The sequence below is a fragment of the Archocentrus centrarchus genome, chromosome 18, assembly GCF_007364275.1.
Source record: "Archocentrus centrarchus isolate MPI-CPG fArcCen1 chromosome 18, fArcCen1, whole genome shotgun sequence".
In the NCBI taxonomy this organism is placed as follows: domain Eukaryota; kingdom Metazoa; phylum Chordata; class Actinopteri; order Cichliformes; family Cichlidae; genus Archocentrus; species Archocentrus centrarchus.
The window spans coordinates 14,987,918-15,007,665 of record NC_044363.1 but is presented as its reverse complement, the minus strand read 5'-3'; the positions used below and the strand labels follow the sequence as shown (position 1 = coordinate 15,007,665).

The 19,748-nt window shown below is 41.1% G+C and overlaps 1 protein-coding gene across 1 annotated transcript in view; it reads right to left on the bottom strand.

Annotated features, from left to right (window-relative positions):
• Nucleotides 1-19,748, bottom strand: part of LOC115797367 (diacylglycerol kinase eta) — a 96,788-nt gene that overhangs the window by 33,311 nt on the left and 43,729 nt on the right. Inside the window, exons 3-6 of the mRNA XM_030753933.1 lie at nt 2,220-2,330; nt 2,013-2,093; nt 1,003-1,107; nt 295-427 (exon numbers count right to left, since the gene is read on the bottom strand). Coding sequence (XP_030609793.1) covers nt 295-427; nt 1,003-1,107; nt 2,013-2,093; nt 2,220-2,330 — 430 coding nt within the window. The remainder of the gene's footprint in view (nt 1-294; nt 428-1,002; nt 1,108-2,012; nt 2,094-2,219; nt 2,331-19,748) is intronic.

Genomic DNA, 19,748 nt, shown 5'->3' with positions numbered 1-19,748 from the left:
GAAATTTGTACAACTGTTCCCAATGTCAGCGCATAAAACCTGCTGTGAAATCTGCCTCACCTTGCAGTAAAGAGCTATAAACCAGCTTCTTTACTTTCATTATTGCATATCAAGAGCAGACAGAGAGAACTTTGTCACATATGCAACATACTGGTGATGCAATTTCTCTGGTTAGGCCAAAAATGTTAGTACTAAGCTTCATTAATTAATGCACGACTGACTCGATGTTACAGTGACTTCAAACACAGATGCAGAGTGCAGTTTGTCTGTGCGTTTGTGTGTGTGTTTACATGCCTTCACAGGACAGGCCATGGGAGGTGACACCTGGCAGCGCCTCTCTGCAGACGTTGCAGAAAGTTGGTCTGGCGTGTGAGCAGGCGTACCAGTTATGCATCCCAGAGAAATGCTCCATGTTGAACTGACTGGCCTGAGGGAAGGAGAAATATTGAGGGGAAGGCACATCAGCACTTCTCTTCAGAAGAGGAAACACAAAAGGATGAAACAAGAACCTTCACAGCAAGACAATTAAAAATAAGCAGCCTGGTTGTCTGTATATATGGACTTTTTGTCACTTGCTGAAAATCTACACCACAAGCTTGAACCTTCAACATCCAATGAATAACTAGAGAAGAGATGGCAAAAACTTAAACCCCAAATGCACTTTTATGAAAAGGTGAGGAAGCCCAAAATCAAAGAATATAAGCTCATAAAATCAGAGCCTCAAATAAGAGCCTGAAATCAGAGGCAGATAAGAGAAAAGGAGAGAATTAAAAGGAAGCGAGGAAGGCAGTGTTTCCGTGGAAAAAAAAAAAAAGTCAAGGTGGATCATTTCTGTGAAGAACAGATGGAAGAAGAACTGAGGTGTGAAGCCTGGTCTCATCAAAATTAATTACACACTCATGACTAGCTATTATCTAATGATAATTTGGCCCAGTTTATTCTTATGTCAGCCAAGAGAATAAACAACGAGGCTCAAGCATAAGAGAGATGAGAAACACCAACCTCGTAGGTTTCCCACTTTTGGACGGATTTGAGCGACGTGATCCAGTCCTCCATTTCCTTCCTGCTCTCAGCACACAACATTAGTTTGCGAAAAGGAGTGATGACCTGAGAAAGAAAGATCGAAAGTCTGAGCTGAGCAGTGGAAGGTTCATAAAAGAACAGAAAAATGACTCTAATCTTTGAACTTCTTTTATTTGTCGGTCTGAACAACTACTTGACCATTGGGTTAGCTGTCTGTGTCTGCATCGAAGTATAATCTAGACTTAAGGACTCAGTCACACAGGCCTAGAGACTGGTATGCGATGCCCTGGCAACCACTGGTTGATAGGAGAAAAGTGTGTGGTCCCAATTGGTTGGTGAGTGGTTGCTGGAGGTTGCTAGCTGTCGCTGAGTGAAATTGGTCACACAGGGGGTGTGACCAATTTGTGATTGTTTGGGTCTCTAGCATTTTGCCGCAGTCACCCGTAGTTTACACAGAAGATGTAAATTTGTCTGCAAACACTTGCTAGCTAACCACCAAGCGGTAGTAAAATTTGAAGAAATGTGACACAAACTGGAAATGGAGAACGTTTGCCTTCAAAGTAAAAGTTGTGCCTTTTGAAATGTGTTGGTTGCAGCGGTAAGGTGCAACTTTTACTTTGAAGGTGGACATCCTTTGTTTCTGGTTTGTGTCACACGTTCTTCCAGATTTACTGCAGCTCAGTAGTTAGCTAGCAAGTGTTTGTAGACAAGTTGGCGTTTTTCATGTTAACTACTTTTGTACACATACGGTCACATCAACATCAAAAGGCTGAGCTGCAGGCTTCAAAAGGGACATCCATCTTTACAAAGTCGCGTTATCATAGAAATGTTTTGGACTGATTGACCAATATAGCCATAAAAGGGTCCATTTCTGACCTGACTTTAGTCTAGGACTGTAAGTATTTTGTCGTGATTTGCCCTTAGAAAAGTGTACAAAGTTTTTAAAAATACCGCCTTGTAGTCATTTATGAGGACCATCTTGTACTTACTGTGAAGCTGTTGTTGATGTTCTTGGTGCTGGTCTCAGCCACACTGGCATCTGATAGGTCCACTTCATCAAATATTAGAGACTAATGGGGGGGTTAAAATCAACAGCTTATATTGTCTGTATGTTACCCAGTTTTATCAAAACTTTACAATACGTTTTCAACAGCTCTGACAGTAAAATGTTTAATATACTTCACACAGTTCTGTACCTTGCAGTCTTTGGCATAGTAGAGGGTCCTTCCTCTGAGTTTAAAGTACCTCCTCTTCCACCTCTGGAAGGAGCTTGTTTGCTTTAACAGGATTCCCTCCTTCACACTTTTCTGTAGTGAAAGAGACAGAGGGGAGAAAAAGGGTTGGTGAGGGGAAATAAAACAGCACATCAAGAACCTCTGAATATCAGACGTGACAGCTATTCTTCTCAGAGTTCACACGTAAACAGAAGGAGATCGGTTTGGATAGTGTCACTTGGATGACTTGCTTTTGTCAAACAAAGACAGAGAGAGAGCTGCACACATGAGCAGATGGGTGTTGACTGAATCTGTCACGATAAAACAGAAGCACAGAAGCATCAACCTAAAGGCTGTGCTGGGGTTTTTGTGCATTTTCACCCTTTGGTGATTTTTCTGACATGTATGATAGAGTGTGAGGGGGGGAAAAATAAATAAATAAATAAATAAATCAGGGTTCCTCATGTTTCCAAAAACAGCACACTGATTTGTTAAAACAGTAAAAAAGGATGTTAAATTTGGTTGCTTATTGGTATGCAGTATGCTCGTAGTAGCATTGAAGTCACGTAGTGAAGAGATGGAGCGATGCAGCAAGTGTGAGATGCAGCCATCCATGGCTACATGGAAAGTATTAAGACGGTCAGAATGCATGATGCGATTGTATCATGCATTCTGACCTCATTTGACACGATCGATCCGCGTGGCTGAAACTCACCACTGATTCTACCACAGTGGCATTTATTGTCCTTCATTCTTATCTGTGCTTAACGTGTGCTCATTCCCTCTTCCTCTGTTTATGAGTATATGCTCTGAGAGGGCTGAATGCCCCATGGGTAATCAATTTGAGACACGACATCCCTGGGGGGGGGGGGGGGGGGGGGGGGGGGGGTTTAAGATAGGATCTTAAAACTCGCATCCTGCATACAACCCTGCATACCTGCACATCCATCGCCAAATGCAGCAACATTCCTGCACAAATCACTCGCTCTGCCTCTGTAACAGTCCAGAGGCTTTCACGTAAAGATATGCACCTGCATGAGTCACCTGGATACTGTCATGACAGAAAACATCAGCTGTATCAGGGGTTTACACACACATGTGTGATAAAACTGGAAAGGCTTCACTGGATTTTTGTGTGGCAACATCTAACATGTCTGCGAAAACTGCCACAAACTTCTATTTAATGTTTGTTTTTTTCACCTTAAGAAAATACAGTAATTTTTGCTATATTTCTACTCTTCTCCATCAATCAGGGCAGCAGTCTGCTCCTGAGTGAGGACTCCTCTCTCCCTTCTAAATGCATTGACTTGGTTGTGGCTTGTTCCTATGCAAAGCCTGCAAAAAATGGGTAGCTGAATAACTGCTAAAGAACTTATTTGTAGTGAAGTGAAAGCGAGTGTTAAAAAAAACCAACAAAAACGCTGCAGTTTTTCCCTATGGAATACCAAGAGTGCCAAAGTGAACTAAATAAATGCGCAATGAAATAATTAATGTTCCAATTCATTAACACTGGAAATAAATCAACAATTTATTAAATACACATAACGTACTGATGCGTTCGACGTGGGGAAACACGGTATCCTGAATGCATTTGAAACAAAATCACATGCAGCAGTGGTAGAGGAAAGCGCCCCAAACTGTAAGTTGTTTCTAATTTTAACTAATAAATGTGTAGTGATAGTGATAACATTAGTGATAACATTGGAAATAAACAAATAAATAAAATTAATTCATGATATTTAACTAACTAATGATGTAGGGATTTATTTCATTTTGGCACTCCATACTTCCCATGCAGCTTTTTTGTTTTTCTCTGCCATGTTTCCTCCTCTTCATGAAGAACTTTGCCATTCTCTGCTCCCTTTCCTGTTCAAGGAAACTTTTCAGCCATTCAGCCAAATAGGAGAACTGCAGGTAAGCGCTTCTTTATAGGTTGCATGCCCTAAATCCTTCTCTCTGTGTAGCCAAAAACTTATGCAAACGGTTACAAACGAATGTGCCATGAATTCTGATTCATCATTTGAGAGTTGGAGCAGGTACACCGATCGACCGGTCAATCGGCAGTCTCGCCTCACTTGCGAACACGATTCTTTTCCACTTGCAGCAGCAACTCATCCTCAACCTGGAGCAAACCCTCCTTTAGCGCCTCAGAGGTGCTAATGGTCATTTGAGCCACTGCACATTCATATGCAAAACACCTCAGTGCAAGCTGCCACTGAACTACCTGCTGGCTGTGCCTAGAAATTCTGTCCACAAAAGTTCGGAACAGAGCTGGTGAGAGGGCAGCACTGGCGGAGTAACCTGAAAACGACTAATCATAGAACGCTTTCATAATAGCCTCCTGCACGAATGTCTGTGTTGCCATCAGGAAGTTGTAAGATGCTTACAGTCATCTTCAGCAAACAGACTTGCACAACCAGCCGGTTATGCCAGGAGCTGTGTGCAAAGATAAATCATGTGTGTAAGTATGTAAACTTCCATCCAAGAGGTTTTTCATTGCTTGAGGATACTTTCTGAAGATATTCTGCAGCAGAATGTTTCACAGTGAAATGAGTGGGTTTCACTGACTGGTTATAATGCACCTTCAAATTGAACGTGTTAATCTGACAGAAATTTTCGAGTAGTATGATTTTTTTTTTTTTTAAGTTTCTTGCATGACAGATTAGTGGAGGATCTTTGGTTTGTTTTGCGTCACACTTAGAACAACAACTGGCTTAAATCTGGATACAATTAACACTAAACATAAGAGGTTTGAGCTTTCATTGACAGGTAATACCATATTGCAGACATACACTGATACTGTATGACAAAGAATTGTAAAAAGGAAAGTAAGAAAGACCCAGAGAGGATACTGTTCTAGTTATCTCCATATCAACATGAGATGGCTGACAAGCACCATGGAGGAGGGTGGAAAAACAGACCTTTTGGGTGCTTTTCAGAATATATGTATATTACTTTCCTAGCGAAAGCTAATAAACTTCTCCACTTAGTCAGGGTTGCCTGACAGCAGCTGGCTCAGCAGGGACTTGGCAGGGTTTCCAGTTTGGAGCGGAAGTCTGCCCTAAAGGAAAATTCAAGTCTCAGACAGGAACTCTGGAATGTGAAAGCATTCAGACTTGATATCATCTCGTAGAGCAGGTAGTTAGTTGGAGAATTTTATCTTGCATTTTATCCAACAGTAGCTGGCATGTCTTTCATTGTCTAAATTTATGACTAGAAAGGAATGAACGGAAACGAACATCCGCCAATAAGAGGAAAATGGAAGAACATTAATATGCCGGTGAAGAAAGGGTGAAAGATTTTTAGTGAGTGGCCTTAGCTTTTTATAATTCTTCCTCATTCGATCCTTAGATTTTACCTTAGCATCGACCACTGTCCTAACTGTTTGCCTCTGTCTTTTTCTCATTCTCTGTCCCTCTGCTAAATGGTGTCAATGTTACTTATTATGGAGAATCGAAACTGCTAGAATTAAAAAAAAAAAAAAAAAACATTAAATAAAAATGAGTGAACTAACTGATGATGTCTTAATTTGCTTCTATTAGGATTGTCCAAAAAATTTTTTAAAAAAACCCCTCAGATACTAACTGAACAAAAAATTAATAAATAACAGTACTGATAGCTTATACACAACTTCACACAGCCCCTCCCCACGCTACTAGCTGAAGTAGCTGACATTCACAACACTAAATGTCACTTTATGAGGAATTTTGTGAGGTCAGAGAACTTCCCATTTCAACAACACTTAAATATTACGGTAAACAGATTTCAGTTATGTTTACCTGGCAGACACAAACTGTAGCATTAGCCGTTTAACTATTAGCAATTACCCAACAGCCACATTAGCCACCTGTTAAATTATGATTAATTCAATTCAATTTTATTTATACAGTCCCAAAACACAACAACAGTCACCACAAGGCACTTTATATTGTAAGGTAAAGACTGTACAATAAGTAATTAAGGTAGCAGCTAGTGGCTATGGCTAATAATAAAATGGCAGCGTTAATGTGGGATGCAGACAGCAAACATGATTAGTCCCGCCCTCTGTAGCCAACAGCATTAATTTAACAGGAAAAAACATTTATTTGTTTTGTTTCTCTTTAAGCCAGCCTTCACAACTCCATTTGATCAGCAATGAAATATGGAGCAAAGTCACCAGAAGCACAGCCGCTAGCTAAGAGAATCTTAAAATACTTGCAGTATCTTACGTTTTGTTACTGCATTTTTGCTCGGTGTTAGACAACTTAAAAATAGTGTTGTCACTGATGTTATTGTTTATATTGTTTTACTCTTTAGAAAAAAAATAATGCCTCTTGCCCACGTGATATTGAAAATGGTCCCGAACACATTCCTGTGTATCGCTATTGAATTTGAAAGTCCAGTATCATGACAGCCCCTAGCTTTGATGTTAACTATTTGTTATTTATCTCTTCTATTCTCTGTTTAATTCTTTAGTTTATTCTTACTTATTGAAATACATTTCTGTCATTCAGTGTCTGTCACGGGGTTAACATTGTGCATACCAGCCAAATGATGCCAGGCTCATAACAAAAATGACTGCCTTCATCATTAGCACACTAGGACATTGAGCAAACCTGGATTTAAAAAAAAAATACTCAGCCACTACTGTTAAATAGGACTAATCAATACAAATATTAAAAAAAAAAATAGCAAAATGAAATAAAAATAGCACTTTGCCACATTCTATATATTAATTGCATATATATTTACTGAGGCTTTATGATTTTTTCGCAGTTTCAGTCCTCCATAGATGCTGTTACAGCTTACATTTATTCTGGTCTTCCTTCTTCATCTTATGCGACTTTTGTATTACTTTCTCCGGCCGTTTCTCTTTGTCCTTGGCTGTGTGAACAGTGGGAGTAATACAAAGCAGAGGCACTGCCGAGCCAGTGATAAATCTAATTCATCGCTCCGTCACAATCTCATTTCTCTCTTGCAGTGAGCATGTGTGTCTGCCTGTCTGTCTATGTCAATGTGCGACCATGAGATATCCCGCAGTGTAATGGCGCATACAGCTGCTTGTGCTCTCAGTGTGCATGTTTTTTTCTTAGAATAAATGTGCTTTCATACCCTGCAGGAGAGAAAATCTCATATTGTCACCATGTGAGAGAGAAAGACGGAGAGAAAAGGAAGCAGAAAGGAAAGGATGGATGGTGGGAACAATGATAGATAGGCTCATGGTATGGATCATTAGCAAGAGGAGATTTGGGGGAAAGAAAGAGGCAGAAGTATAGCTGTGACAATGGCAAGGAACAACACAAAAAGAGAGATGCAAAAACTACAACAAATACAGGCTCTGGAGAGTCGACATGACTCGTTGAGTTGACTAAAGAATAGTCACTAGAGGAGGAAGAAGAAAAAACAAAATATGCAAACGGGAATGTGTAAAGGTCTCGTTTCAGTGAACTATTTCACACTTTCGAGATAACGATGTTGTGTAACCACCCTGTTCCACCAATCAATCTTATCTGTGGCTGCCACGCCGCCGCCGACAGAAGCCATCCATCAAGAAATGAATCAGAGTGGTTTTTGTTTGACGGAAGCAGCCAATGGCACTGCAACCAAAGATATCACTAAAGGACGCAGTCAGACCCAACTCAGAGAAAATTATTAAGGCTGGTGGCTGCACACTTACACTAGTGTTTCAACATCACGAACTGAGCTGATCCAACTTTTCATCCACCTCTCTGAGTTCAAGGTGAAAGCCTACAAGGCCAAACAGCTAAATGCTTGAACAACCAGTGGCACTTATTGCTGAAGTTGGCAGTGAGTTTAATTTATTGTATATAAAGGTGAATTGTGCAAGTATTCCTGGTCTTCAAACTGTAATAGGAGCCATGAATCAATGTTCACATACTGCTACTGTTTTCAATCCACATGCTCACACTGCACTGAGACTTAATTACTGTATGATCACTGTGCATCAGAAACTAATCACTACATTACAACAATATAGAGCCCTACAATTTATCAACAGGCTGAAATTATCAGATGATATTAGCAATCTGAAATTCTACTGGTATGCTCATTTATAATGGCTGATAAATGAAAATAAAGTGAAGAGATGGGCGAAACACCCTTCAACCATGTTATTAGTGTTGATGTTGCATAATTTGTCCACCAGAGGGCACTCTGCAACTTATTATTGGAAGTGGTCTTAAAAATCCTTCATCGGTCAGGCTCTACGACAATTAGATCTGGCCAAGAAACAATGTGCTACTCAAAATTAGACATAAAAAAATAAACTAATAATAATAACGATAATATTGATAATGAAAATAAAGTGGAGTTGCACAAAACCTAAGCAATATTCTCAGCTCGGCCCTATTCATTTTTCTGGCTTTGATTAGTCACACCTACATAAAACTACAGTTGCCCTGTGACCAGCACCTCAAACCAAAGCTTCCAAAATTTGCATCAACACATCTGTGAAACTATTTAAAAAAAAAGAAATCAAAACAAAAAAAACTTCTAACTAATTATAAGCAAGGACCAAATACTTCTGTGGCTAATTCTCAGAGGTGGGAAGTAACGAAGTACAAATACTTCGTTACTGTACTTAAGTAGATTTTTCAGGTATCTGTACTTTACTTAAGTATTTATTTTTCTGACTACTTTTTACTTTTACTCCCTACATTTTTACACAAGTATCGGTACTTTCTACTTCTTACATTTTCAAACAGACTCGTTACTTTTTAACACGTCAGAGAGAAGTTTGCATTTCCGGTCAGTGCGCCGTCAAACATCAAACGATCTGAGCCTAAATGGAGGAATAATAACACATTAGAGACAATCGTACTGGCGTATCCTCCATCATCGGGGCTTATCTCATACAAAGGGATTAAATACGCAAACCCATATAATTAATGTCTCATTTATAGCGCTATAATCAGGGGTCACAGCGGGCCGGACCGAGTCCGTAAGTTGCGCTGCGGCACATAAACAGCTTAGCTAGCGCTACTGAAGAGGAGCGAGCATGAAGGAAGTAACGTGTGGCAGGTAAATACAACGTTTTTAAATGCTCAACAAATATAAGCAAACACACAAAGTGTGTGCAGTTTGTTACACAGTGTGTCTGCTAGCTAAAAGAAGAGCTGCTGTATTTCAGGGAGAGCAAAGAGAGAGAAGTTCACTCAGAGATGTTTAGGTTAGCTTGTTGTACTGTATTTACAGTAAAGCTCTGTGTTGGACTGGAGCACAGTGTTTGTGTTCATGGTCAGAGTTACAGGTTACATCAGTGCAGCAGAGATGAGTTTGAATCAAAGCTGCTGATGCTGAGATTCATTCACTGAGTCCAACATTTATGCAGCCTGTATGCTGTCAGTGTAGGGGATGGAGATCAGCTCAGAGAGCTGTGAAATACTGGCTTACATCTTTGTGAATTCAGTTCATCCACACAGAGCAGTAAACCTCAGAGCAGCAGCAGCAGCAGGTCAGCTGATCACAGCCTGCACACCAACATCATTTACTGGAGCTCACAATAGAAAGTTGTGATTCTCCTCCCCATGCAGAGCCACTACAGCTGATCTTAGGGTTCCTCCAGCTTCTGAATCCCACTGTAACCCCTGAGTATCCTTATGTTGGTGTTTAGGTGGAGGCACAGTCACCCTCTGCTATGGAGGACACAGAGAATAGAGCTGTGTTTAAATTCCCTTTCACAGTTTGTGTCCTACATAAGCTGAGTGCACTCATTAGGATTAAAATTTAGATTGGAATAACGTTTGTATTCTCACGTAATATTATTTTATATTATTACAATAATATATAATGAGGTTCGGTTTGTTTTACACAAAAATAGCAGGTAGAAACATCCTCCAAAGAACTTCTTTTTCCTTATTACTTTGAGTACATTTCAGAGCTTGTACTTTTTTACTTTTACTTAAGTAGAGAAGTTGAACCAGTACTTTGACTTTTACTAAAGTATTTTTTAACATAAGTACTTGTACTTCTACTTAAGTACAGAATGTCAGTACTTTTGCCACCTCTGCTAATTCTACAAAGCACTGCAGACACAATGCCAGTTTGAGCTTTTTAATTTAATTTATTAAATTTGTATCCAACAATCTGGTCAGATTGTCAAAGTGCTGCTGCTCCTACGCTTCCTCCTGTTCATTGCTTTATCCAGGTAAGGTTTTAACCAAGCATCTAAGTACAGAGCGTGTCATAGATGTCATAAAGCCTCTTCAAGCTAATTTGTTATATAGGCTATATTACATTGCGCACAGGGGCTTATCAGCAGAGCAAACAGCCCACGTGTACTGTACATATAAACGCGACAAATGTGATATTCAAGGGTCAGTGTCTGCACCGCACTGTGGTCACGACGTACCCACACCCCGACAGTCTCTACAGCTGAGAGATGCTGTCAGACAGATCAGTGTATTCATTAGAGCAAGACTAATCACATCACAACAATCATCGCAACGTGCACACACACACTCACACTCAGAGAAGGGCAGTGAAGTGGATACGCACACCAAAGCACATTAACACATATACTTACTCATCTGCAAAATGCACACACACATAGACAAACAGAACTTTGAAGGGCGCCCACACACACACACACACACACACACACACACACACACATCTGAGTGAATCAACCCTGATTTATTTCTCCCTTCATTTAATTCTCTAACAGACTACACACACACACACACACTCGTCTGCCAGCCTCCGTCCTGCATGAAAGACTGACCTTCAGTGTTCAGTGTAAACACTCAATCAACAAATCACTGAAATTTGGACTTTCTCCCAGACAGCAGAGCGACACAGGCGACTTGACCAGCATGCGGATGCACACACAGATTGCAGGCTGAGGAAAAAGCAGAACTTCCTGCAGTTTAGTTCGACTCGGTGAAGCGAGCAATACCTGCACCTGACAGACGGGATCGACACGGCTAGTCCAAACCACCCACTGCTCTATGAACTCCAAACAGAAACACCGATGCCTGAACAAACAGTCACGCCTATTGTTGGAGTTAACAGTTAGCTTCGTTTCTCCATTTAAATGCAGCACAGCCATAAAAGGCGATCCACAAACAGGATCTCTTGGGCAGTTTGTGCTAGAAACCAGGAGCCGTTAAAGCCAGACTTGCATCTATAAAGACCAACAATCTGTCTATTGTGGGTTGTTTTTTTTGTTTTTTTTTAATAACTAGATTTGTCATTTCACCTTTCTAATGGGCACAAATAGAGACAGAGTGATATATTTGTTCTCTATCAAACATTAAAATTAAATACAGTTAAAAGTCCAACATTTTTATGCCTCCTTCATATTTTCCAAAGCCGTCCAGTGGGCTGGATTGCAGTCTTTTCAGGGGCCAGCCTCATGTTTGAAACCCTTATGTGGCCAGGCCTTGTGAGTTTGAGTAAAGGTTTGTCGAGCAACTACAGCACCAGCTTTTCAAGGAGTCTTTTTGAGTCTTCTTAAGTTGGAACCAATGTGTTTGAAGCTGGAGGTCCATATAAGGAAAAGTTTGTACTTTTAAACAAGCGGCAAAGAAAATGGCAAAACAAGAAACTACCTGACAGACTTTACTAGAGCAAAACTGCCTTTACACAACCATAAAACCACCACACACACACACACACACACACACACACACACACACACACACACACACACACACACACACACACACACACACAGGACTCTGACCTTCCCATGATATAGACGCACCAACTGTTCAAACTGCAATATCACCCTGCAGTTCGGAGGCCATTAAGATGTTAATTAACCTCATGTTTTCTGCGGCTTATCTGGATGTTGCTTTGTGTCTCTCACACTGACCTCCTCCACCAGCCGGCTCTCTTGTGGCTTCCTAGTGTGAGCGGACTCCAGCTGGTCCTCATGGCTGAGCCACTTGTCATCCTCCTCCTTCCCTTCTCTGAATAACAGGGGGGCAATGCAGCACCCGTTGGACCGGCAGAACCCGAACATCTAACTTAGACACCGAAATTAATCTTATCTTCAGGACGGATGTGGGAGTTGGGGAGGAAGTTTGCCTCTTAACTTCTCTACCTGGATTGGTTTTCCCCCATCTTTCTTTATTCTTTTCCTAATTAAAAAATAAACAAAGCTCTTCTTTCCTCTCTACATGAAAGTTTCACTAAACTCGCTCCCTCACTCTCACTACCTCAGCCGTGTAACTCCTATCGCGCTAGCGGTTCCTTCAGACAACGCAATCCTACTTCCTCTCACAAACGTCCCTCGGCAGGTAGCCACGCCCCCTTCAGGTGTGCACTCGGAGGTGCCTCCTTCATGTGTTTGATTAACTCCCCCACCCCCGCCTCAGATAGAAATCCTGAGGGAATGAGGTGGAGCATGCAACAAAGCTCTTCCTGCACCCTGTATGACACACCTGTGAGAAGCAGTGCGTGTCTGTGTGCTCATGTACGGACCAGCCGACTTCCTTGAGGCTACAAATAGAACTGGAAGAACCTGTTTGGTTGGCAATGGGAGCACACACACACACACGGGAATGGCTACTGCTGCTGATTTAAGGCATAAAATACATTTCTTTTTTATACACACACAGCCACATGCCGAAATGACGGGGAGGTTAATGACACACCGCTGTGCTTAAGAGCTGGAAACGTCACTGTGATCACACAAACTCACGAGCTGCCAGGAGCTGCCCTGACTGTGTGTTGCGCTCTGCTGCCTACACACTGTCATCGGACCGCTTTCAGTGTCAGATCAGCGTCTCATCTGCCAGGCAAATTCCAGCGTGTGCGCGCATGTGTGTGTGTGTGTGCATGTTTTCTGTCACTCGGCATACCGTGGTGTCGTTAATGAGCAGCACGCTGTTTCCCGCAGACTGACTCACTCAGAAACAACTCTCTCTCTCTCTGTGTCGCTGGCTGTCTCTCTTTCTCTGTTCGGTCTTTTTGCCCTTTACAAAATATTTTTTCGTCATTCTCTGCTGTTGAACTAATTCAGCATCAGGTTAAATAACTTCATTAGCGACTTTAACAAGTCACACTAAAGTCACGAATGTAAAATGACTGCGATTAAGGCGCATTATCCCTGACTAGTCCTTTCGAGCCGGACCATTTCCCCTGATCCAGAACAGGGCAGATAGAAACCCGAAAGCAGCGTGGGCTCAACAGTTGTGCAGCACTTGTTAAGTGATGACGTAGGATTCCATTTCCGGGTCCAAACTGTCACGTGATCAATATGCCACGCTGTGTCCCTGGTTGTTTTAACCTATCCGACTCGAAAAAGAAAAAAAAACACACTCAGCTGTGATTTTACTGATGAGAAAGAGAAGCGAAAATGGCTGCAATTGATAAGGTATGTTACAATCATCTTTAATGGTGAACAGTCGTTGGTTATGCCATTGCTGTTTATTTAGGAGCATTTGGACCCGGAAATGACGTCGGACTTAAAGCTCGGTCGGCCAAAAGTATTCGCCCCTCTGCCTTCGAACTTGAGTGACGTCCCATTTTTATTCCACAGCGTTTAATATGATGTCGGCCCATTCTTTGCAGCTATAACAGCTTCACCTCTTCTGGGAGTGCTCTCCACAGGGTTTAGGAATGTGTTTATGGGAATTTTGACAAAGTTGGGAGAATGAAGTTGTTCAAAATGTCTAGTGTGTTGATGCATTAGGAGTTCCTTTCACTGTTTGAGCCCAACTCTTGAAAAACAACCCTACACCATAATCCCCCCCTCCACCAAACTTTACACTTGGCACAGTGCAGTCAGACAAGTATCGTTCTCCTGGCAACTGCCAAACCCAGACTCGCCAGATGGAGAAATGTGATTCATCACTCCAGAGAACACATCTCCACTGCTCTAGAGTCCAGTGGCGATGGGCTTTACACCACTGCATCTAATGTTTTGCGTTGTGCTTGGTGATGTAAGGCTCAACCGTGGAAACCCATTTCATGAAGCTCTTTACACACTGAGCTAATCTGAAGGCCACATGAAGTTTGGAGGTCTGCAGAAAGTTGGTGACCTCTGTTTACTATGCACCTCAGCATCTGCTGACCCCTCTCTGTGATTTTAAATGGCATACCACTTCATGGCTGAGTTGCTGTCATACCCAATTGCTTCCACTTTGTTATAATCCTACTAACAATTGACTGTGGAATATTGAGTTGTGAGTAAATTTTATGACTGGAATTGTTGCACAAGTAGCATCCTATCACAGTACCACGCTGGAACTCACTGAGCTCCTGAGAGCGACCCATTCTTTCACTAATATTTGTAGAAGCAGTCTGCATGCTACAGTAGGCGCTTGGTTTGATACACCTGAGGCCATGGAAGTGATTGGAACACTTGAATTCAACAATTTAGATGGGTGATTGAATACTTTTGGGAAGATAGTGTGCCTGTCTCCACTGAGTGTTAAATTTTCAGAGTTCCTTTTTTGAATCTGACAAAAAAAATAATTAAGGTGATGATCTGATGCCATAAAAATCAGCTACAAAAAGAAAATATTTTTTCTGCAGCAGCAGCAACAAAAAAAAAAAAAAGACTTTAATGCCAATGGAAAATAGAACAGCTGTGTTCTTAAATCTAATATAAAAAAGAAATCAAGGGTAGAAAGGAGCAGAAAGACAGATAGAAAATCCTCTTTTATGACTTTACTGCAATAAGCACTGATAGGATTAAATATATAAATAATTATACTAAAAAACAAACCAAAACAGCAGTCATGCTGCAAATACTGTTTTAAACTATGAACAAAAGCTGTGGTCTTCCTTCCAGTTAAGCAGCTTGTATGCAGCCTGAGAGACACAGACCAGGGTTAATCTTGCTCTGGCTTTCTCCCAGCGTTCCTGTCTTATCTGCATTGTCCTGTTGCAATAAAGGCTAAAAATCACAAAACATATATTAAAAATAGATGCACTATATGGAAAAAAAAAAGCACTCGGCCAGCTACACATTACACCTCCAGGAGCTTTATGGAAAGCCATGCCACGTAGCTCCCGGTGCAGTTTTTTGTGCTGATTTTTATGCCAGAGGAGGTTCTGGAGTCGATAACTGTAACTTTTCGTCGTCTGTCACTTTGTGGCTGAGCTGCTTATTTTCCTGCATATATAAAGAGATTTTGGCCTTCCCCTAAAAGAAACCCCCCATGACTGGAATAAAAATATTTTGTATTATTATTTTACTTAGGCATAAAATGCAATTTTGCTCATCACACGGCCAGAAATAATAGGAAAACACGCTGTCTTCTGTTAAGTACTGTAACACTGACTCATCGTCTTAATTATGAAGAGCCCTCATGCTTATGTGTGTAGTTAAGGGCCATTTTGAGCCAGGAAAAAGCCCTGCAGACATTTAAATGTTAGGCTTATCAACTCATGTATGCCACTCTCTGAGCAACATGAACAGGATTCCCATTTATTTCAGTAAAACCACTGAGTTGGTAATGCTCAAGTGCCCTAAGGTTGAACCTGGCTCAGATGCCTTGCCATCTGGCATTGCAGTGCCACTGAGTAGTTTGAATAGATCATTGAGACAAAGGATAACAAATGGAATCTGCATTTACATTGCACTTTCCCAGTTTTACTGACCACACAAAGCACTTTAAACTACAAGCCACATTTAACTGCACATTCGAACAGGCTGCATCTCCTTCACATCCATCGCCAGTTTAATCAGCAGCTAGCATAACATGCATGTCTTTGGTCTGTGGGACGAAGCTGGACTGCCCAGAGGAAATCCACACAGACACAGGACGAACATGCAGACTCCCCACAGAAGGACCTCAGGCCGGGTTCGAACCAGGAAGCCTCTTGCTGTGAGGTGACAGTGCTAACCACTAAATTAGCATCTTCAGCTTAAGAACTCATGGGTGGACAGTATTATTCTTGTCTCATGCAAAGCTCACATTAACAACCCACAATGACATGGGCTATAATATTTTGCTTAAAAACTGCAAGTAGGTTCATTTGTAACAGCTTCAGTGTGACACTTCAATATGACAGCTTCTACTTTTCCTTTTGCTACCAAAACACCCCTGGCCCATCAATGCATGGACTTCACTAGTCTCCTGATGGTGTGCTGTGGTATCTGCTGTTAGCAACAGATTCTTTAATACTGTTTCCACGAATGGGTAAACATGGTCTGCTACAATGCTTAGGTAGGTGGTACATGTCACAGTAACATCCACATGGATGGCAGGACCCAAGGTTTCCCGGAAGAACATTCCCGAAAGCATCACACTGCCTAATGCATCCTCATGCCAGGTGTTCCCCAGCTAAGTGACACACACACACACACACACACACACACACACACACACACACACACACACACACACACACACACACACACACACACACACACACACACACACCAGCCATCCATGTGATGTAAAAGAAAATGTAATTCATCAGACCAGCCCACCTTCTTCCATTGCTCCACGGTCCAGTTCTGATCACGTGCCCATGTGCATGGGCACCCTGACTGATCTATGGCTATGCAACCCCATACACAAAAACTGTGATACACTGTGTAGTCTGACAACTTTTTCAGCAATTTGAGCTAAAGTAGCTTGCCTGTTGGATCAGACCACATGGGCCAGCCCCACTCCCCACGTGTATCATTGAGCCATTGTGCTTCTAACACATCACCTTTGAGGACAAAATGTTCACTTGCTCCCTAACATATCCCAATCACTAACAGGTACCATGATGAAGAGATAATCAGTGTTATTCATTTGACCTGTCAGTGGTCTTGTTATGTCTGATTGGCACAGTATGTATATAAACCTTGCCCTACTGAAAAAACAATGCATTCACTGAACCAGCCATCACAGTTGCAAAGCCTAAGTAACATTACATAGACGCCTTTTAATTTATGTTTTTTTTTTTTCCCTCAGGTCATTTACTCATTCATTTCCTTTTTTCTATTATTATCTATTATTATCAATTACTTTATTTTAACTATTCTTATTATCTTCTTATTAATGTATAATTGATCATACTTTTGTAAATACCACAGTAGGTTTGGTGCAGAAGAGTCAAAAGAGCTTTTTATGGGTAAAATTGTTGCTTTAAATCCATCCATCCATCCATCCTCTTCCGCTTATCCTGTTCAGGGTCAGGTGTGTGTGTGTGTGTGTGTGTGCTGGAGCCTATCCTATCTGTCATAAGGCGAGAGGCAGGGTACACCCTGTACAGGTCACCAGCCTGTTGCAGGGCAAACACAGAAAGACAGACAGCCATTTACACTCACATCCACACCTATGGGCAATTTAGAATCACCAATTAACTTAACCCCAGTAACTGCACATCTTTGGACTGTGGATCATCATTAAAATAATTTATTTTTAAAACAGTCCTGGTTTGAGATGATAAATGTAAAGATTATGCAGTTGTGTTTTTTTCTAAACACTGATCAGCAGCTGTTTATTCATGAATAAACAGAAACACAGACACTTTCGGGTGTGTCTTTCCCCAGAACTAATTAGAACAGACGCATGCTGGCTCCAGCAGACTCTGAACCACCTGGCCTTTCAAATATGGCCATGTTTTTGTAATCATGAGGCCACGCTGTCCCCGGACAGACATCGTTGGAATGCCAAGTGCAGCTCGCCTCCAATGTCACTAGCTGTGATTTGGACACACTGCGGTTATTTTTCTTCTCCAGCAGATGGCAGACTGAGAAAGAGATGATGGGGTGGGAAAACAGTGAGGAGGAAAAGTTGACAGGGTGCACGGGGAGCAAAACTGCAGAGGGTTTGGAGAAAAGACAAAATAGAAATGTTGAAGATGACAGAAAGAGAATCAAAAGAGGAGGGAGGAACGGAGCAATGCAGTAATTTGTGGCACATTTGGCAGGACTTTAACTCCTCACAGAATCCCAGCTGTTTGTGTTGGTTTTTTTTAATACACGGACACAGGGTTTCCCATGCAGACATTCAAATCCCCCTGTGCACCCGATAAACTCATGTTTCTGGCACCACACAGGTGGAGTTTAACACACATCCAAAGCAACTGAGAAACGCATCCATGAGCATGTTTAAAGCTGCATTTCACGACAGAGACAGAAGCAGACCTCTATGGAAGACAGAAACTGCCAAATAAAAAGAAAATAATGAAGAAATAATGAAAAATCTCAACAGATAAATTAACATACAATGAAAAGCACTGAAACATTTAACATAGTAATGTAAATTAGTTCTGTTTTAATTTGCTTCTGTACTTATTTGTTTTATATGACAATAAATTAATACGTAATGAAATGCATAAAAAAACAATATGATTTAAATTTCTGTTTAAATTATTTTAACCTTTCTATTAATTCACCTATTTTTACTGTTTATTTTAACAGAATTTATATAACTACAATTTGAGTGCAAAGGGAAAAATACAGGATTAATTTATGCAAAGATATATGTATGAAAAATAAATACATACAAAGATAAATAAATATATCATGTATACATATATATTTTAAGTATTTTAAAGAATATGCTGACCTGTTCAACTGCTCATCAACACAAATATTTAATTAGCCAATCACATGGCAGCAATACAATGCATTTAAGCAAGACGAAATGGTCAAGATGAGCTGCTAAAGTTCGAGCCAGCATCAGAATGGGGAAGAAAGGTGATTTACAGTAAATGACTTTGAAGGTGGCATGATTGTTGGTGCCAGACGGGGCTGGTCTGAGTATTTAAGAAACCGCTGATCTGCTGGGATTTTCCCCACACAAACGTCTCTAGGGTTTACAGAGAATGGTCTGAAAAAGAAAAAAATATCTGGATGAAAATGCAACTGTGTGATGCTACCATGTCAATAAGGACCAAGAATCTCTGAGGAATGTTTCCAGCACCTTGCTGAATCTCTTCCACAAAGAATTAAAGCAGTTCTGAAGGCAAAAGAGCGTCCAACAATGTTACCAGCAAGTTGTACCTAATGAAGAGGCTAATGAGTGTAAATTTATTTTTTGTAGTTGTAAGTCATGTATTTATTTCCATATTTATTTTTTGGCAGCTATGGCTCTCCATAGCCCACCTGGATCAGCCTGATGCTGTAAAACTCCACCCAACTGGCGCCCAGAGTTCACTAAAACAAATGCAACGTATCATTAGCACATAATAGCCGACCCGGGTCTGTTGTTGTAAATTACACTTATTTTCTGTCTCTCTCGCTCTCTTTGTTTTTTGCTTTGTGACATTTGAAGTTGGTGATGCAAAGGCATGTGAGGTTGCCATGGTAACCGTTCGACTTTCAAATCAACCTTCAGCGTTGGAAATTTAAGGACACGCGCGCAAACAGAAAACAGAGCTCACACTCCTTTTCACCTGGATGATTTCTGTTAAATCAAACAGGAAGTAAACTAGGCTTCCTATGTGTGTGAGTGTACGTAACGTGTGTGTGTGTGCCTTTTGTGTCTGTAGGGGAGAGTTATCTCGCCGCCCTTGATAACTTTTATTATGCAAGCAATTTTATTAAACGGTACAAAGAAACACGATGAAACAGATAATTTGAAATAGAACAGCTTGCATCATCTGTCA